At 55.9% G+C, this 18,972-nt stretch overlaps 1 protein-coding gene across 2 annotated transcripts; it reads left to right on the plus strand.

Annotated features, from left to right (window-relative positions):
- Nucleotides 1-5,542: 5,542 nt before the first annotated feature.
- Nucleotides 5,543-15,321, plus strand: P2RY6 (pyrimidinergic receptor P2Y6). Of its 2 annotated transcripts, XM_063327429.1 has the most exons (3): nt 5,690-5,755; nt 6,235-6,355; nt 13,142-15,321. In XM_063327429.1, the coding sequence occupies exon 3, from the start codon at nt 13,198-13,200 to the stop codon at nt 14,188-14,190; it is 993 nt and encodes a 330-aa protein (XP_063183499.1). In that variant the 5' UTR covers nt 5,690-5,755; nt 6,235-6,355; nt 13,142-13,197; the 3' UTR covers nt 14,191-15,321. The 2 variants fall into 2 exon arrangements, with proteins under 2 accessions (XP_063183491.1, XP_063183499.1); XM_063327421.1 differs by lacking the exon at nt 6,235-6,355 and having other exon boundaries at nt 5,543-5,755.
- Nucleotides 15,322-18,972: the final 3,651 nt, after the last annotated feature.

Here is an 18,972-nt window from a genome sequence, read left to right on the forward strand (position 1 = left end):
AGGGGATGCGAGGGGTTTCTTGTTGGATTAGGCGGGGAGAAAAAGATGGGAATCATCCCCATTTGAGGAGGGAGGTGATGAAATGGTCTCTATACGGGGATGCTCCCTGTAAAACCTCCAGTAAGTTGTGGTGCAGTCATCTCCCAGCAAGCAGCGCACAGTAACCTGTTATCCATAAATCAAGGAGTATTAATATCAAGGATATCTCCAAAATCTTCCTATAAAATGTTACCATCACCTTTGGTTTAGCTGAGTAGAAACCTCAAGCACTGGTGGGGTTTGTGCCCACCTATATAAGTGGCAGAACAGAAAACTTGGGTCTAAATTTCACCTTGTTTCTGTAATTCTGCTCTTTTCCAGAGAAAAACAGTCGTGTTTTTGTAAGAAAGAGACAAATTCTTGGAATAAAGAAAAACCCCACTTGGGACATGGCTTCCCCTTTTGCCTTCTTCAAGGGCACAGCATGATCTTCTGAGAAGCAGAACCGAAAGGGAGAAGCAAGGACACGTGAGTTGCCTCATGCAGAAAACTTCGCCGACAATGCCGGACATGAAACAGATGTTTTTATCCCAAAATAAATGTCTGGTTTAGTCCCCTTTTCAATGGAAGGAATGGCACACCATGGATTAAATATTTTCTGTGGTAGTTGGGTGTGATGGACCCACCTGCAGGCAAAGGAGAACCAGCCCCAGAGTTGAGCAGGTCCCTGCATGGTCCTGGAATGCAAATGGTCCATGCTCTGAATTTTAATTCCTGGAAGGTTTTGGTGCCTATGGGAGATGCCTCATGCATGGAGGTTATTTTGTTTGCTCAAGAGTCCCCAAGGGTCCCACTACATCCTCACAGCCCTTGGCAAGGGGAAGGACATCCTGAGTCAACGGCATTGCGTTTAGTGGTGTTGAGGAGCAGAAAGAGCAGCGAAAGACTTCATGTTCCCATTACAGAAAGGCACGAACTATCAGCACAGACTAAAAATTGCACATCCATCCAGCTGGGAGATTTGAGCCATGGCTTGGAAGTCCCAAGTGAACTCATCACACGCAAAATCCCTTCTCGCTTGCTGCAGGAGCAGCAGAACCGAGCGTGGGGCTCCTGGGGAAGCAACAAGAAGTTGTACCAAGGGGTAGCTTTTAATGCAAAGCGTTAAATTGACGGTTCACAAAATTACTGGGTTCTTGGTGACTCACATCCAGGCGTGAAAGAAATTTGCCCATCTCGCCCTTGTGCTGCCTCAACCCGTCCATAAGACCCAAGTGTTGGGTGGCCACCAGGCAGGTGACAATCTGTGCTCCTGTGCGCATGGTGGCAAGTCAGGACACTTGTGTTTGGCCCTGGTTTACAGTGATGGACCATGGTCATGGAGTCACTCAGGTTGATCATACCCGAGATGCTGGTTTTCAACCTTGAAATAGGTATTTTTGCCCTACAAATGTGCCTGGGTGTGTGGTCCTGCTGGGATGGTGGCACCCCAAAAGGAGGCATCTCCATCAACATTTCTACCCTTCATCCCTGGTTGTAACTGGGGGCAATTGTTTACCAGAAAAAACTCTCCAGCTGGAGAACAGCCTCTGGTCCAAGAGCCAAAGCAAACAAGCTATTGAGGAAACAGCAACAAGTCAGCGTTAGTTATTTTAAATCTTTCCTGGATGGGAAATACCAAAGGTACCTGCAGGTCTTGTGTGCTTTGACCTCCTTATTGCTCCCTGTGGATGCGGTCTGGAAAGCGGAGGAGCCTGGAGGTGGTGAGCCAAAGGGACACGGCGTGCTCCTCCATCACTCCCTACACAGCTGGCAGTGGGGCCGGATCCTGCAGGTCCCCATGGGGAGCTGAGACTGCTTTTGGACACTTTTTTATTATCACCTGATATCTGCTCCATAGCATGGTCTCTCATCATGGGGGATGGGGACGATGGGTATTTATGAAGAGGTGTGTCGGTGAGAAGACTGAGATGGCCATCACTGTGCTGAGCTTCAGGAGCTCGGGGCCCTCCTAGGATGTGAAGAGGCACAGAGGGGTGAAAACCCAAAAGGGCTGAGTGATCTGCTGCCATGGGAAGGAGGAGAAAGAGCTGAAGGAGAGATTGTGGCCGACCTGGAGGCGTTTGATTTCCACTCGAGGATGCAAAGTTCAGAGATGTCCCCACCCCAGACCACAGCTCTGTCCTCAAAGGTAGAAAGTACAATTCGCGAGGATGAGGCAGTGAGAGCCGCCAATGACCTCCCTCTTTGCAGAGCCTCCTAGCAGTGGGACTGCTGAAGACCTCTCAAAGGTAGCCACAAAGTGTGAAGACCCACGTCGGAAACCTCTGCTACAAGGACCCCGCATGCCCCAAGCCCTGGGATTTCCTGCCTGCAAAGACCCATAGATGTGAGTCCCAAAATCTCCCTTCCCAACCTGCTTCACCAGCAGACAGATGAGGTCTCTTGCACCGGGACCACCTCCCAAACACCCCTCACTTTCCTTCTACTGAAGTCACAGATGAAACTGGAGCCTAAGACACCACCCACGCCTGGATCCTCGTGCTCTGCTTTGCTTCCTGAGGATTCCTGTGCAAAGAAAAGTGATGAGCGGAAGAAACCCTGAGTCCCCGAGGCACATCAGGACGTGCCAGCAAGAGGAAAGGAAGCCTGCAAAGATCAAGGCATTAATCATCTATGTGCTGGGAGGAGAAGCTCAGCAATCCCTTCCTCCTCTGCTGACGTCCGCGGGGCTCTAGGAAAGCAGGTTGGAGGGGAAAATGAGCTGAAGTACACTTCTTCAGAAATGCTGAGGCATAGGAATGGCGGGTCAGCTGCCACTTGGAGCAAAGCCAAGGCTTTTTTGTCTGAATTCCCATCAAAGCCAAGGTTTCCCGGCACTCCCATGGACCTCCAGGCAGAATGGGTGCGTTGGGCTTGCAGGCTGTTTCTGGGTCCTCATCACCTCCAGAAGGAAATTTGGGCTGGATGGCCAGAAACGTGGACCTGGGACCCATCGCAGAAATGGGGATTGAAGATTAGAACAGTTTCTTCAAAACAGAGGTCCAGCAATGAGACTTATCATCTTCTCTTGGGGTAGCCAGGTAGCTGCACTCGTTTGACTGTGGTGAACATTGATTTGTTGCAGCAAAAGGACAGAGAGGGACATCACAGTGGACCTCAAGAGATGAGGCTTTCTTCACAAAACACCTTCTTTGCCGAAAATTTGTGGACTGAAAGGCAGGTGCTGGGGTAGCAGATGTCTGCGGGTGAGCCTGGGGTGACCATCTCCTCTGACCTGGTTAAAAAAGAGAAAGTTGCCATCACAGGTCACCTCCTCATGAGCAAACTCTACCAGGTCCACCACCCTGGCAGGCTGGTGTTGTCAAGAGGACATGAGAAATTAACTTCATTTCCATTATAAATAGCTTTTAGCTATTTTTTTTAGAAATTTTTCATGCAAGACATCTCTGTCTGGTGAGCTGTCGCGGAGCCCGAGGCAGGAGGGACCCAGCCAGTGCCCCTGGGATGTCTGGGTTGGGGGAGAACCTGAAAGCCCTGTAGGACCCTCCCCATGGGGACGTCCAGCGTCTGGTCATGGGGACATCCCTGCCCCGAGGCTTTCACAAAGCTTCAGCATTTGAAAAATGCTGCTTTTCGCCTCCAACAAGAGTTTTGCATCGGTTGGAGGAACATGGCCCCAGCTCCCCACTGCTTCCTTGGCCTCCATCATGGGTGATCCTGTCTCCCCCCTGGCATCCTGCTGCGACCCACTGGCGACTGGAAACACGGAGCCCGGTGGGAAGGTGCAATTACCCTGGGCAGCAGCGGCAAAGGTCTCCTGCAATCAGCCGCTAACGCAATTACTGGCAACATCCAGCCGGAGGAAGAGAAACCAGGCGGCCAAGGAGTCTCGCGAGGCCAAAGCCAGTCCCCGTGCCAGGCCTTTTGGCCAGGGATTAATTCAATCGGTGAGACGGCAAGAGAGTCCCAAGCTATTCCCTTTCCCCGATTATTTTTCCCAAAGAGCTTCGTCCACCTTTTGCATGGATAAAAAGAGGTGTAAAAACAATGCCATGCTTGAAATCTCTTTTTTAGCCTCGCTGCTGCCTCCAAATTTGCCTCTCCCATCCCTGCTCAACCCCCAAAATGTCTTTTTTTGGGGGGGGGGGGGCAGGTGTTCCCCTTTATTCCAGGTGCCATAGGGCTGGGCTGGAGGCTATGGGTCCGGCTGCCGGGCTCAGCGGAGGCGGTTGGGGCTGGCAGGCGGCCAGGAGCCGCTATTTTCTTTCCTTTTTTTTTTTTTTTTTTTTTTTTTTTAACACTCCCTCCACTATTTACAGTGTCCCCACACTGGGACAGCTGGCAATGAGGCATTCACCTTGGTGATCCGCAAGGACACCTCCCGTACCAGGAGGGAGGAGGACACCAGCTCCTTTTCACCAGCTCGGAGCTTGCCCCGAAGACGGAGGCAGCGCTGGAGGCTCTCACTAGTGACTCATCGGAGGAGTGAGTTGTGTCTGTTCTCAGCTGCATTCCCAGGATGCTTGCGGAAAACCCTGGGCTCCCCACGGCAGGCTGCTGGGCTTGTTTGCACAAGGCGTGTTTTCTGCTTTATTCTGGGGAAAGACACTTTCCCCCCCCCAGTTTCCGTCTCCTCGTGGCGGCTGAGGGAGCAGGGAATTTCACCAGGGCACCGAGCCATCACCAACCCAACCCCACAAGCCCGGGCAGCCCCGGGATGAGGGTGACGGCTCCAGCCTGGCTGTGGTTGCAAATATTCCCGGCTGCTCTCGCCAGAGCCCATCTCCCCCGTGGCCCTGTTGCCTGGCTTGGCCGCGGGCTCGTGCCAGGATCGATGAAAGCCCGTTGTTGTCCGCTGTGGTGCAGGCGCCAGCGGGATGCAGGCGGGCTGCGGCATCCTTCCACCTCCCCATCCCGCACCCTGCAGCCCAGCGCCTGCCCAAAACCCTTCTCGTATTTGGGTGCCAGTTCTGGGGGTGCATTGCTCAACGAGGCGACGCCAGCGAGCCCCCCGCATGGTGCTCCGTCATCCGAACAATGCCAGTTGACGCCTCCTTCCCCTCCTCCTTCACCAAGACCCATCACAAACCCCAGAAAAGGAAGGAAGGGAATAACTTTGGAGGGCAAACTGGGCTTCCAGGGAAAGGAAGGGCCAAGCCCTCTATCCCGCGTAGTCCCGGCATCCCTGGGCTGTTTATGCATCGGCCCTTTCATACCCGACACTTTCCCCCGGGGTTCCTTTCCTTATTGCTCTTTAATAGCCCTGCTCAGGAAGCGCGGAGGCTCGAGCGCTTGGTTAATGAGTACAGAAGCCACCGACCCCTTCGGCTGAGAGCCGGTGCCACGGGGAGACCCTGTCCCCAACACCCAGCTGCTCCCTGCAGCGGGTCCCAGTTTCCGGCCAGGAAAATCCAGCTGTTGACCGGTGCATGAGCATCCCACTCTGTAAATCCCACTTTGGGAGTTATTGGAAGCACACACCCCCCCGCCTCGCCATTCACTCCAGATGTTTGCCCGTGGTGCCAAGCCAGATGTTTGCATGGTAGCCCCCTGCAGGCAGCTGTCGGCCCCCCAGCCCAGATGTTTTTTTCTCTCCCCCGCCGCCCCCAATCCAGCTGTGACCCTTCCCCAGCCTCCGCAGGTGCCGGGGCCGGAGCGGGGAGGAGCGGGGAGGAGCGGGGCGGCCCCGGGGCGGAGCGGGGCCGGCGGCGGGCGGCAGCGGGGCGGCCCCGGGCACTGAGCGCTGCTGCCGACCCGGCGTATCCCGCTGCCGGTAAGTGCCGCGTACGGGAGGGACGGGACCAACCGAACCGGGGCGGAATGAGACCCGAGAGGGTCAGAGGGAACCGGGCGGGATGGGTCCGGACCCGGCAGGATGGGACCCGAAAGGGTCAGACCGAAGCGGGCAGGATCGGACCCGAGGAGTCAGAGGGAACCGGGCGGGATGGGACCCGAGAGGGTCAGAGGGAACCGGGCGGGATGGGGTCGGACCAGGCAGGAAGGGACCCGAGAGGGCCAGATCGAACCGGGCGAGATGGTACCTGAGTGGATCTGACCGAACCGGGCAGGATGAGACCCAAAAGGGTCAGACCGGACTGGGGAGGATGGGGCCAGACCGGGCAGGATCGGGCCCGAACGTGTCAGACAAAACCGGTTCAGGATGAGACCCGAGGGTCAGACCGAACTGGGCAGGATCAGACCTGAGGGGATCAGGCAGGATGGGATCTGACGGGGTTATTCCGAACCGGGCAGGATCGGACCCGAGGGGTTAAGACGGAACCAAGCACGATGAGACCCGTCAGGCTCAGACCAAACTGGACAGGATGGGACCCGAGCGGGTCGGATTGAACTGTGCAGAATCGGACCTGAGCAGGTCAGACCACTCTGGGCAGGATGGGGCCAAACTGGGCAGGATCGGATCCGAGAGAGTCAGAGTGAATGGGGCAGGATCAGACCCCAAAAGGGTCAGACCAAAGTGGGCAGGATGGGGCCAGACTGGGCAGGATTGGGCCAGATTGTGTCAGACAAAACCAATTCAGGATGAGACCCGAGGGTCAGACCAAACTGGGAAAGACGGGACCTGAGTAGGTCAGACCGAACCAGTCAGGGTGGGACCAAACTGGGCAGGATGGGATGCGAATGGGTCAGATTGAACCATGCAGCATCGGACCTCGGTGGGTCAGACCGAACCAGTCAGGATGGGGCCAGGCGAGACAGGATCAGACCCAAGCGGATGAGACTGAACCAGGCAGGACTGGACCCAAGCAGATCAGATCGAACTGGGCAGGACGAGGCAGAACTGGAGAGGATGGAGCCGGATCCAGAGAGCATTGGGTCAGATCCAGAGATCGTAGAATCACAGATATATCTATCTATATGCATTTGTACACATATACACACAGAGGTATACACATATTTGTATGTATGAGCATGTGTGCATAGATGTGTGTATAGAGGCATAAATATATGTGTGTGTATATGGACAGAGTTATGTATATACACGCGTGTAAGTCCATGTGCTTGGAGACACGTATTTGTGTATATAGGTGGAGAAGTTTGTATATATGTGTGTGTAAATGGAGACGTATTTCTATATATATGTATAGAGAAATGTATGTGTGTGTGTGTGTTCTATATATTTGTATAGAGAAATGTATGTGTGTGTGTCTGTATACATGTGTGTAGAGCCATATATGTTTGTATATATATGTAGAGAGGTATATTTATGCATAGAGTTATACAGAGAGAGAGGTATGTATGCATGGAGGTGTATTTATCTATAGAGGTATATATGTATAGAGGTGTATTTATACGGAGAGGTGTATATGCTTGTATATATACCTTTGTGCATATGTGTGTACATGGGGGTGAGCATGGCTTTGTATGTGCCTATATGTTTGTGTGTATATATGAATATATATGTATATATGAATATATACTCAAGGCCAGGTTGGATGGGGCTTTGAGCAGCCTGGTCCGGTGGGAGGTGTCCCTGGCCAGGGCAGGGAGGTTGGAACGAGATGATCTTTAAGGTCCTTTCCAACCCAAACCATTCTGTGATTCTATGGTTTGACGAATGGGTTTATACAAGCCCAGCCAGAGCCTCGGTGCTGTCGGCTGAGACCGGGCCAACTCATTGCACCTCCCCTGTCCCCCAGCATCTCCCATTTCCAGCAGAAAAACGCTGCCTGGGTTGTTCAGAGCATCCCTGAGATGCTGATTTATTTTAGAGACGGGGGCACCAGAGCATGGGCAGGTGAAGGGAGTCACCTGAGGACAGAGTACATCGGTGGCAGAGCCACCCGCCATCGCCACAGGGACTGTTCCTGCGCCCTGACCCCACGAGTCTACATTAAGCACCTAAAAAGGCCTCTCTGGCCCAATTTGGCCACACCGTTACACTTTCAGGTGTTGATAAATGGAGATTTCCCTTAAAACACCCAAGCCTTGTTCCCCGACCACACTGGGCCAGGTGGGACACGTCCATGGCCACCTGAAGGTGTTTTGAGACCAGCCAAGAGGTGTCTGGGGACAGGGACGTTGTGGCTTCGGCCAAGGGACACACTGGGCGGAAGCACCCCCCCTTCATCCCCTTCGAAATCTGCTGAGCTGGAGCTTTCGCTTCCATCTCCGCCATCCCAGCCCTGCCATCAAGCCACCAAGATGTCCCCACCATGGTCTCCTCCCAGGGACAAACCAAGGAGGAGGGTTTCCAAGGGAGGAAGCCGTCCCCCATACCCCATCCGAGGGCAGCAGCAGCCAAAACACTTTCCCGCTGTAGCAAGGCTGCAGAAACCCCCTTCATATTAATATCAGGGTGTTAATTAAAGCTCGTTTCGCCGGAGAAGGGCTTGCATGAGATGGTTTGAAAGCAAAGGTGGTCAGAGGGGGGCAAAGCTGTGCCGGCACATGTTGGAGGAAGCTTGCGGCCGCTGGCGAGCGGAGCTGGCGATTATTTTTAATCTCTTCCCCGTCTGGCCGCAGAGCGGTCCCACTTCTCTTTCTTAACCCAGTTCCTCCTTCTCAGGCCCCTTAAACCCACGGGATGGGGGTGACACCATCCTACGGAGCACCCCAACACCACGGGCACCCCTTTTTTTCCCCCCCACCCCTCCCCGCAAGTCTCGTTTCGTCTGGTGCCCATCACCAGGGTGTCAGGGCGTCCCCTTCCCGCCGCTCCCCCCCCCCTCCCCCCCTCCCCCGGCAAGTCTCATTTCGCGAAGGAATTCTCCCAGTGCCCATCACCGCGGCGTCAGGGCGCAGGGACCCGGTCTCCGTAATCCCACGGATGTCTGCTTTTAGGGCAGGCCGAGCGCGGGGGGTGCCCAACCCATCACTCCAAGGGCTGGCAGGGATTCCTCTGATGGGTTTTTTGGGGTGAAAAAAGGGACTTTGGGGCTAATCCGCCAGGGCAGATCACGACCCGGGGACGCGCCAACGGGCCCAGCAGCAGGATGAGGCCGTGTCTTGATGTGGTTTCGTTAATTGGAAACAGCGGTGATTTGTGGGCGCTGGCAGGCTGCGATTGCAGGGTTACAGGTGGCTGCAGGCAGTGGGTAGAGTTGGGGTGGGGATTCTCTGGTGTCTAATAGAAAGGTTGTGCTCGGCTCATCCCACAACTGGGTTTTTCCTGGGATCGGGAGAGATTTTTTTCTTCTCTCCTCCAGCTTTCCTGTCCCTCCCAGCCCGGCAGCACTGGCATTCAGTGCCCCGTTTCCCTGTTACAAAGGGGGTTTTTTGCTCATTACCATTTTTTGGGAGGTGGGGGGGGGGGAGGTCCCTTGTTTTTCAGCTCCTCATTGTATTTTTGGCTCAGGTCTGGCTATGAATACCCTCTGCCACCGATGGCTTATGTAGTCTTGGGCATGTTCCTTAGCATCCCTCCTCCAAACACTCCTTCGAGGGGTGTTTTGGGGAGAAAATCAATTAAAATGGGGCGTGAACCACACTCGTTTGCTTCAGACCCAGTGCCTGTGCCTCAGTTTCCCTTGTATGGCTGCAGTGAGAGGGGACAAGGACAAGGATAAGGACAAGGAGCAATCTTCCTTCCCTTGGTGCCACCATACCTGGTGCCCTCCCTGTCCCCAGCATCTGCCCCAGATGCCCACACTTGGAAAGAGCTAAAAATAGGGGGAAAGACTCAAAAATGGGCAAAAAGACCCCAAAATGGGGGAAAAGACCAAAAATTCAAGGGCTTGGTGGCATTTGCCACAGCCGGCCGCATAATGGTATCCCGGAGCTGGGTCTGGGGCGCTTCCCTGGCCCTGGTGGCATTTGCCAGCTCTGGATGTCCCTTGGTGTCCAGGTATGTCTCTTTTGGGGGCGTGATGGGGGTGCTGGCGCGGGCTGTGCTGTGCCATGCCGCACCTGTGCGGCCACGCAGTGCTGTGCAGTGCCATGCGGTGCCGTGCGGTGCCCATGGTGCCGTGCCACGCAGAGCCATGCCATGAAGTGCCCACCCTGCCCTGCAGCGCCGTGCAGCGCTCTGCTACGTGGCACGGTGCAATGCCCACCGTGCCATGCAGCGCCGCGCCATGCAGTACAGCGCTCACCCTGCCACGCAGCGCCCGTGGTGCCGTGCCCTGCGGTGCCCACCCTGCCCCACAGTGCCAAGCAGTGCCCGTGGTGCCATGCCTTGCAGTGCCCACCCTGCCCTGCTGTGCCATGCGGTGCCGTGCCATGCAGTGCAGTGCCCATGGTGCCATGCGGTACCCACGGTGCCATGTCCGGCAGTGCCCAATCTGCCTTTGCAGCGTCATGCCATGCAGTACAGTGCCACCCTGCCACGCGGACCCATGCAGTGCTCTGCTACGTGGCACGGTGCAATGCTCACCATGCCATGCAGTGCCGTGCCATGCAGTACAGTGCCCACCTTGCCACGCAGTGCCAAGCGGTAACGCTGGTGCCATGTCCTGCCGTGCCCACCCTGCCCTGCTGTGCCATGCAGTGCCGTGCCATGCAGTGCAGTGCCACTCCGCCATGCAGTGCCATGCATTGTCGGGCAGTGCTGTGCCGTGCCGTGCCGTGCGGCACGGTGCAGTGCCCACCCTGCCCCGCAGTGCCAAGCAGTGCCCATGGTGCCATGTCCTGCAGTGCCCACCCTCCCTTTGCTGCGCCACGCAGTGCCCACGGTGCCGTGCCATGCAGCGCAGTGCCCACCCTGCCGCCCAGGTTTCTGTTCCCCATCGCCCCAGGGTGCTGCCGTTGGGTGGAAAGGGGAAGCATTGCTCCATGGGGCGAGCGCAGCACCCTGAGGCCACAGACGTGTCCGGGCACTGGGCAGAGCAGTGTGTCCCAGCATTCTGTGGCACCCCCTGCCGCCCCAGCAGGTAAGACACGGTCCCAGGTCCCCCAGGACCCCCCCCACCCTTCTTGCTGGCCACCATGTCCCCAGTGTCACGGCGGTGTTTCTGCGAGGACCCGTGGGATGGCAGAGGCTCCTGTGGGTGCCCAGGGTGGGGGCTGGGATGGGTGCTGCCCCGGCTTGGGGTCCTGGGGAAGGTTTGGGGGTCCCCAGGGGATAGAGCAATTCACAACCATGGAGCACTTATTGGCTTGGAGGTGGCAGAGGTGGGAGCTGGGACTGCCTGGAGCTGGGTGACCGTGGGTACAATGGGGTGAGGGGGGGCTCACTGGGGTGTCCGGGGGGCTCAGCAGGGTGCTAGGGAGGGCTCAGTGGGGTGGCACAGGCGCTCAGTGGGTGCCAAAGGGGCTTAGTGGTGTGCCAGGGGGTAGGAGTGTTCTGCAGCAGCAGGGAGGGCAGGGGGGGAACTGATCTGCACCCCCAAACATGAGGTTGTCCCCACCCCAACACTCTCCCCAAGCTTGACGCCATCGCCGGGCTGTTCTCTGGGGCTGGTAAATCCCCAAAGACCCAAAATGGGGCCACCAGGGTGGTACGAGCTAACGGGACGGCCCCTGGACTCGTGTGTGTCCCTCTGGTCCCCTCTGCCCCATGCACCTGGCTGGAGCTCAGCCACTCCCCCTCCCTGCCTCAGTTTCCCTTCCCAGCCGGTGTGGGGACACCAGCCACCCCATTTCCTGGCAAGCTCGTCCCTGCCAGGGGTCAGGGCTGCCACCAGGGCATGTGAGGGGAAGCCAGTGCCACCCCAGTGCCACCAACTGGGACAGCAGACAGGTCTGCAGGCGATGGAAGAAGCGAGAGGAGGAAGGAGAAGCGGCTCTGCCCAAGCCCCCAGGAGCGTGTAGCACCCATGGGTGGCACGGTGAAGGATTCCACCAAGTGATGTGGCTGGGGTCGGGGGGGGTGTCTCTCCATGCTGCAGGACCACGTCTTTCGCACCAGTCTCAGCCTCTAAGAAAAGCAGGTGGCCTCTTCTCCAGCTCAGAGCAGCCTAGAGGCCACGTGGATGGGCTGTCTTAGCCCAAAAGACCGAAAACCTCCGGAACCAGAGTGTCACCAGTCTCAATTCCCAGATTAAAGTAACTATGAAACTTCTGTGGGTCGTGCTGGCCTCTGTGCAGGTGGCATCTCCCGAAACTCAGAGGACGCAGCCCGCTCGGGTGACTGGCCGAAGGGTTTTGGCACCCCCTGCAGAGGAGCAGGAAGCCATGCCGTGGCTAACGGCCCGGCCTGCCGCAATTTCCTCTCCAGCACCCGGATGAGGGTGGTTTGGCCTTGTGCTAACCTTTCTGTGGGGTGCAAGCGCAAGGGAAAGCGGAGCTGAGATGGTGGTGGTGAGCATGGCCACCACACTGTCCCGTGTGTCACCACCCCATACGGTCCAGCTCTCTCTACCTTCATCTTCCTGATAGACCTCTAAATCCATCATCGTGGTTTGGAATCATGGAATCGCAGAATGGTTTGGGTTGGTGACATGGTTTGGCCTGGGTAATATTTACAGCCCATCTAGTCCAACCCCTCTGCAATAAGCAGGGACATCTTTGAATAGACCAGGTTGCTCAGAGCCCCGTCCAACCTGGCCTGGAATGTTCCCAGGGATGGGCCATCTCCCACCTCTCTGGGCAACCCGGGACAGTGTCTCACCACCCTCAGTGTAAAACATTTCTTCCTTAGATTTGGTCTGAATCTCCCTTTTTTAGTTTAAAACCGTTCCCCCTTGTCCCATGGCTCCCCTCCCTCATCCAGAGTCCCTCCCCAGCTTTCCTGGAGCCCCTTGAGGGACTGGAAGGGGCTCCAAGGTCTCCGCAGAGCCTTCTCTTCTCCAGGCTGAACCCCCCCAATTCTCTCAGCCCGTCCTCCCAGCAGAGGGGCTCCAGCCCTCCCAGCATCTCCGGGGCCTCCTCTGGCCCCGCTCCAGCAGCTCCGTGTCTCTCCTGTGCTGAGGCCCCAGAGCTGGAGGCAGCACTGCAGGGGGGTCTCCCCCGAGCGGAGCAGAGGGGCAGAATCCCCTCCCTCGCCCTGCTGCCCACGCTGCTGGGGATGTAGTTGGCTTTCTGGGTGGCCAGTGCACATCGTCGGCTCAAGTCGACCTTCTCATCCACCAGTACCCCCAGCTCCTTCTTGGGAGGGCTGCTCTCAATCCCTTCATCCCCCAGCTTGTGTGGATACCGAGGGTTGCCCCAGTCCAGAAGGATGGGTCTATGGGGACACACACAATTGGTCCAGGTTCATCTTGCTAGCGTGGCTGTGACACCGTGTGGCCAAGTCACCAACCATCCCCTTTGTCATTCACAGGTGCTGCTAAAGGGGCCACACCAGCGGAGAGGACATTGACAGGGGGAACCACCACCATGGCCAACTTGACAGCCCTCATAGGGGCTGGGAGGAACTCGTGCACCTTCCATGAGGAGTTCAAGCAGGTCCTGCTGCCCCTGGTCTATTCCTTGGTGTTCATGGTGGGGTTGCCCTTGAACGCTGTGGTCATTGGGCAGATTTGGGTGGCCCGTAAGGCTCTCAGCCGGTCCATGATCTACATGCTGAACCTGGCCATGGCTGACCTGCTCTACGTCTGCTCCCTCCCACTTCTCATCTACAACTACACCCAGAAGGATTATTGGCCTTTTGGGGACTTCACCTGCAAATTCATCCGCTTCCAGTTCTACACCAACCTACACGGCAGCATCTTCTTCCTCACCTGCATCAGCATCCAGCGGTACCTGGGCATCTGCCACCCCTTGGCCTCATGGCACAAGAAGAAGGGGAAGAAGCTGACATGGCTGGTGTGTGCCGCGGTGTGGTTCATCGTCATCGCCCAGTGCCTGCCCACCTTTGTCTTCGCTTCCACCGGCACCCAAAGGAACCGTACTGTCTGCTACGACCTGAGCCCACCGGATCGCTCTGCTGCCTACTTCCCCTACGGCATCACCCTCACCGTCACCGGCTTCCTGCTGCCCTTCGTGGCCATCCTCGGCTGCTACTGCAGCATGGCCCGGATCCTGTGCCAGAAGGATGAGCTGATCGGCTTGGCGGTGCACAAGAGGAAGGACAAAGCTGTACGTATGATCATCATCGTGGTCATCGTCTTCTCCATCAGCTTCTTCCCCTTCCACCTCACCAAGACCATCTACCTGATTGTCCGTTCCTCACCCAGCCTGCCCTGCCCGGCTCTGCAGGCATTTGCCATTGCCTACAAGTGCACGCGTCCCTTTGCCAGCATGAACAGTGTCCTTGACCCCATTCTCTTTTACTTCACCAAACGCAAGTTTCGTGAGAGCACCCGTTACCTCCTCGACAAGATGAGCTCCAAGTGGCGGCATGACAATTGTGTTACCTACGGCTCTTAGGTGAGGATGAGGGCCACCTTGCTGACACCAGGACAACACATGGAGCAATTTTGGCTTTAAGCTCCACAGAACAGAGATGGCTTCCGATGGAGACATGCTGGAGGACAGGAGGACAGCATCTCCTGAGCTTTCAGTACTTTCATCCCATCTCCAGCCTGCAGCAGCACAGTATTAACCCCACCGCAGCATAGATCCAGTGTCCTCTCTCTGGCTCAGTTGCTTGGTTTGAGCAGTTTAGCACCATGTTTCCCTGGTGCCCAAGCCACCAATGCAATAAAAACCACTGGTGGGACCACGGAGAATGCAGTGGGACCATGGAGGACATGGTCCCTGGCTCAGGATGAGCTGCTGGAGGGCAATTTCTCCCTCTTCTCATTTAAAGTGTCCCTGATGGGGCCACAAGAGTGCTGGGGAGGGTTTGGCTTAGCTCGTACCTGTCTGGGGCACATGGGGCCATGTGTTTTTCCAGCTCGAGATCAGCATCACGGACATTTTAGGGGGTAATACTGGGACATCTCTATCCTCCAGTCCCCAGAATGGGAACAGGCCAGTAAGGGACTTGGGCCCACTGGTGCCACTGGTGCCGCAAAATGGTGGAAGAACACCCCTGGCCAGACTGGAGCTGGCAAGGGGGACATAAGGGCAACTGGGACACCCATGTTGGATTTCCAAGTGATGACCATGGGCTGGGTTAGACACAAGCCAACAGTGTGTCACCTGCCTGAGGACTTTCAGCATCACCTGGGTCCAGCTCCTTGCTTAGCCCAGCACCCCGTATCTGGCCCATCCTGGCATCCTCAATGTCCTGCTGTCACCTCCTACCTAGGAACCACCAAAATCAGGGCTGCCGCACCAAGACACGATGCCAGGAGTCAGGAAACCGATGCCACTGAGCTACTCGAGGTCCTCAGCCATGTCACCGCACATCCCACCATTGACTTGGCCATGCCACCGACCCCGTGCTGGGTTGGGGCTTGAGCTTTGCTCCCCGCAGCCTCCGGCTGGATGTTGCTTCCTCCTAGCAAGGAGGGATTTGCTTGAACGGCGCGGGGTGGATGTACCACTAATCGCTCTGCGAGTCTTCTTTAACATATAGGATGTACAGAATAAACATCCCCTCTTTCAGGTGGATACGTAGACATGTATACACCCGCTACACATACGCGCATATAACACGTCCGAGCAGGGGGAGGTTTGTAGCCCGGCGCAGGCTACGTGGCGTAGATATTCTCCACCCTGAACACACTAATACGTATCTATACAGTGTACGTATGTATATATAGTATACATACATATATATACATACATGCATATATAGTATACATACATATATACACATATATATATAGGAATAACTGTTTTGCTGCATTTCTCACAGATTGTCTGCGTGTAGTATCACAGAATCACAGAATCACAGAATGGCAGGGGTTGGAAGGGACCTCTGGAGATCATCCAGTCCAACCCCCTGCCAGAGCAGGGTCACCCACAGCAGGTGGCACAGGAACGCGTCCAGGCGGGTTTGGAATGTCTCCAGAGACGGAGACTCCACCACCTCTCTGGGCAGCCTGTGCCAGGGCTCTGCCACCCTCACAGGAAAGAAGTTCCTCCTCATGTTTAGGTGGAACTTCCTATGCTCAAGTTTGTGCCCATTACCCCTTGTCCTGTCCCCAGGCACCACTGAGAAGAGCCTGGCCCCATCCTCCTGACACCCACCCTTTCAGTATTTCTAAGTGTTGATAAGGTCCCCCCTCAGTCGTCTTTTTTCCAGACTGAAGAGATACAAATCCCTCAGCCTTTCTCCATCAGAGAGGTGTTCCAGTCCCCTCAGCATCTTGGTAGCCCTTTGCTGTCCCCTCTCCAGCAGTTCCCTGTCCTTCTGGAACCAGGGAGCCCAGAACTGGACCCAGTGCTCCAGCTGTGGCCTCCCCAGGGCAGGGCAGAGCAGAGGGGGCGGATGACCTCCCTCCTCCTGGGGGCCACACTCTTCTTGATGCCCCTCAGGATGCCATTGGCTTTTGTGGCCACAAGGGCACGTTGCTGGCTCATGGATCATCCTGTTGTCCACCAGGACTCCCAGGTCTCTTTCCACAGAGTTGCTCGCTTCTAAGTTGATTTAACTAATTTGCTTCAAATATCTGGAGATAAGCATCCCTCCTGAACCTGACCACACGCTCAACATCATCCCAACTGGTTCCTCACAAACAAGCGGCATCTTCCTTGGGTACCCAGCCACCCAAGGGCTGGTGGTCCCGATGTGGCTTCTTGCTGTCGCAAGGATGAGGAGGGTGCCCAGGGTGGTCATCAGCTCTTAGAATCACAGAATCATAGAATCATAGAATCTTCATGCTTGGAAGGGACCTTTGAGATCATCGAGTCCAACCATACACACACCCGAAAAAAAACCTTACAATCTCTGTCACTAGAACATGCCCTGAAGTGCCAAATCTAGGCGTTTCTTAAACACCTTTAGGGATGGTGACTCAACCACCTCCCTGGGCAGGCCGTTCCAGTGCCTGACCACTCTTTCGGTAAAGTAATTCTTCCTGATATCTAATCTAAACCTCCCCTGCCGCAGCTTCAGACCATTTCCTCTGGTCCTGTCATTATTCACCTGGGAGAAGAGGCCAACACCCACCTCCCTCCAACCTCCTTTCAGGGAGTTGTGGAGGGCAATGAGGTCTCCCCTCAGCCTCCTCTTCTCCAAACTAAACGTGCCCAGCTCCCTCAGCCTCTCCTCATATATCTTGGATGATGCTCAAAGATCTCAGCATCACGGTGGGCTGGAATGGAGAGGGCTCCTGCGACGGCGTTAGCTCAAGCCATCTGGTTTTGCAGGACTGGTGGCCGTGTCCTGATGGGGAGGACCATGCATGGTGCCAACAGCTTTGGGTTGGAGCACAGAAAGTGATGGAGGAAACAGAACCAGCCCTGGAGTTTCCCTTTGCCGGAGCTCATCCATGCCGAAATCTCCTCCCATGTATTTCTGGGGACCCGCAATGGAAGGGCAAAATGCCGTGGATGGGGAGAGTGGTGGCCAGTGTCCCTGTGTCACAGGGACACAGTGGTGGCCAGTGTCCCTGGTGTCACAGCCTGGTGTCCCCAACCCTTCTCAGACAAAAGGAAGGGTGACAGGGTGGGACACAGCAGGCCACGCCATCCGGACCCAGGAGAGGGCGCAAAATATTCAGATTTGGAGAGATTCAGCTGGGTCTGTGGGTGCCCACCCACCTCCAGGGAGGCATGGAGGAGCCTTGCCCCGTCACACCGCCCCGTGCCCAGATAGCACCCATGGGATGAGGAAGCCGGCCAAGATTTAACCGCAATACAGCTTTGAGGGGAAAAAAAATAAGCAGGTCCCAAAAAGGCCGGTGGTGGCTGCAGGGACAACGTGGGCTGAGGTAGTGACATCTATCAGCCACAGGACACCCCACTGGGGTCCCTGATGGTGGAATCATGAATTTTGGGTGGTTTTAAGGGTAGGAGGCACATGGAGCTCACTAATTTTTGCCCTTTGGGTCTAACCATGTCCTGCCCAGCCTTGGGGTCCTGTCAGCAGTTCCCTTGATACCACCAGGCCTAGAAGCCAGGGTGATGGGCACAACGGGGTGCCTTAGAGATGGGGTGGGTGCTTCAAAACAAATCCTTCGCTTGTGAGACGCTCAACACCAGCAGCCTGGGGACCAGCTCCTACAGCACCTAGAGGTGATGAAATGTGTGGCTCTTTACAAAATCCCATCCTGAACACCAGGTGACATCATGGGGACATCGTCCTTACCGCTGGGAGACACCCAGCCCCGGGGGAACCAAGGGAGGAGGGTGGAGGGAGGGAAGGGAGATATGGAGAAGGAATACCTGCTGGGGCGGTGCATCTCACAGCATTGCCGGAGGCACTTTTTAGGTCCTGAAAAATGCGTTTATGGAGGGTGCTGGATTTTTTTTTTTAATCACCACCAGATTTTTTTGTGCCCCTGGGACAGAGATGGCAATGTCCTTTACGTGGCCATCCACGCTGCCAAGGCCCCAGCTCAACCCATCAATATCAACCCTCCAGCCGCCTTCCTTTTTCACATCCCCAGTGATAAATCCGTTGTCTTGAGGGAAAAGGGGTTATGAGCTGCAAATAGCAGGCGCTGACAAGCGATGCTAAAAAACCACGAGAAAGTCTGTTGGAGGGGCGGTGCGTTGTCGGAGCTCTTTGCAAGTTGGTAACAAGGTGTTCTGCCTTCCCCGAGATGAGTTGCAAAGCAGGGGCCGGAGAAAAATGCAGGAAAGGGGAAGGATCTGTCCCTGGCACCCAAATTTTATCTTACTTATCCCCCCCCTCCAAAAAAAAAAACCCCAAAACTAGGCGGAGATGGAGGGAAGGGGATGAAGGATGTGGGGGGAGGAATGAAGAATTCGAGGGAGGGATGGGGATGAAGGATGTGAGGGGGATGAAGGACAGGGGGGAAGGATGGTGAGGGGATGAAGGATGCGGGGCGGGGGGATGAAGGATCGGAGGCGGGGTGGGAAGGATGAGGAGGGGATGAGGGATGGGGAGGGGGGAGGATGGGGAAGGGATGAGGGATGCGGGGGGGGATGTGGGGTGCTCCTGCTGGGCCTGGGAGCGGGAGGGCAGCTCTGCAGCCGCGTTCCTCTGCCCCCTTCGCCCCCTCAGAAAAAAAAAAAAAAATTAAAAATTAAATTAAAAAAAAAAGGGCAAAACCTCCAACCATCCCCCTCCGCGGGAAGAAACCACGCCTCCGGGGAGGAAAGTTTATTTGAATGCAACAAATAAAAAAG

Source organism: Chroicocephalus ridibundus, chromosome 1, assembly GCF_963924245.1.
Source record: "Chroicocephalus ridibundus chromosome 1, bChrRid1.1, whole genome shotgun sequence".
Taxonomy (NCBI): Eukaryota; Metazoa; Chordata; class Aves; order Charadriiformes; family Laridae; genus Chroicocephalus; species Chroicocephalus ridibundus.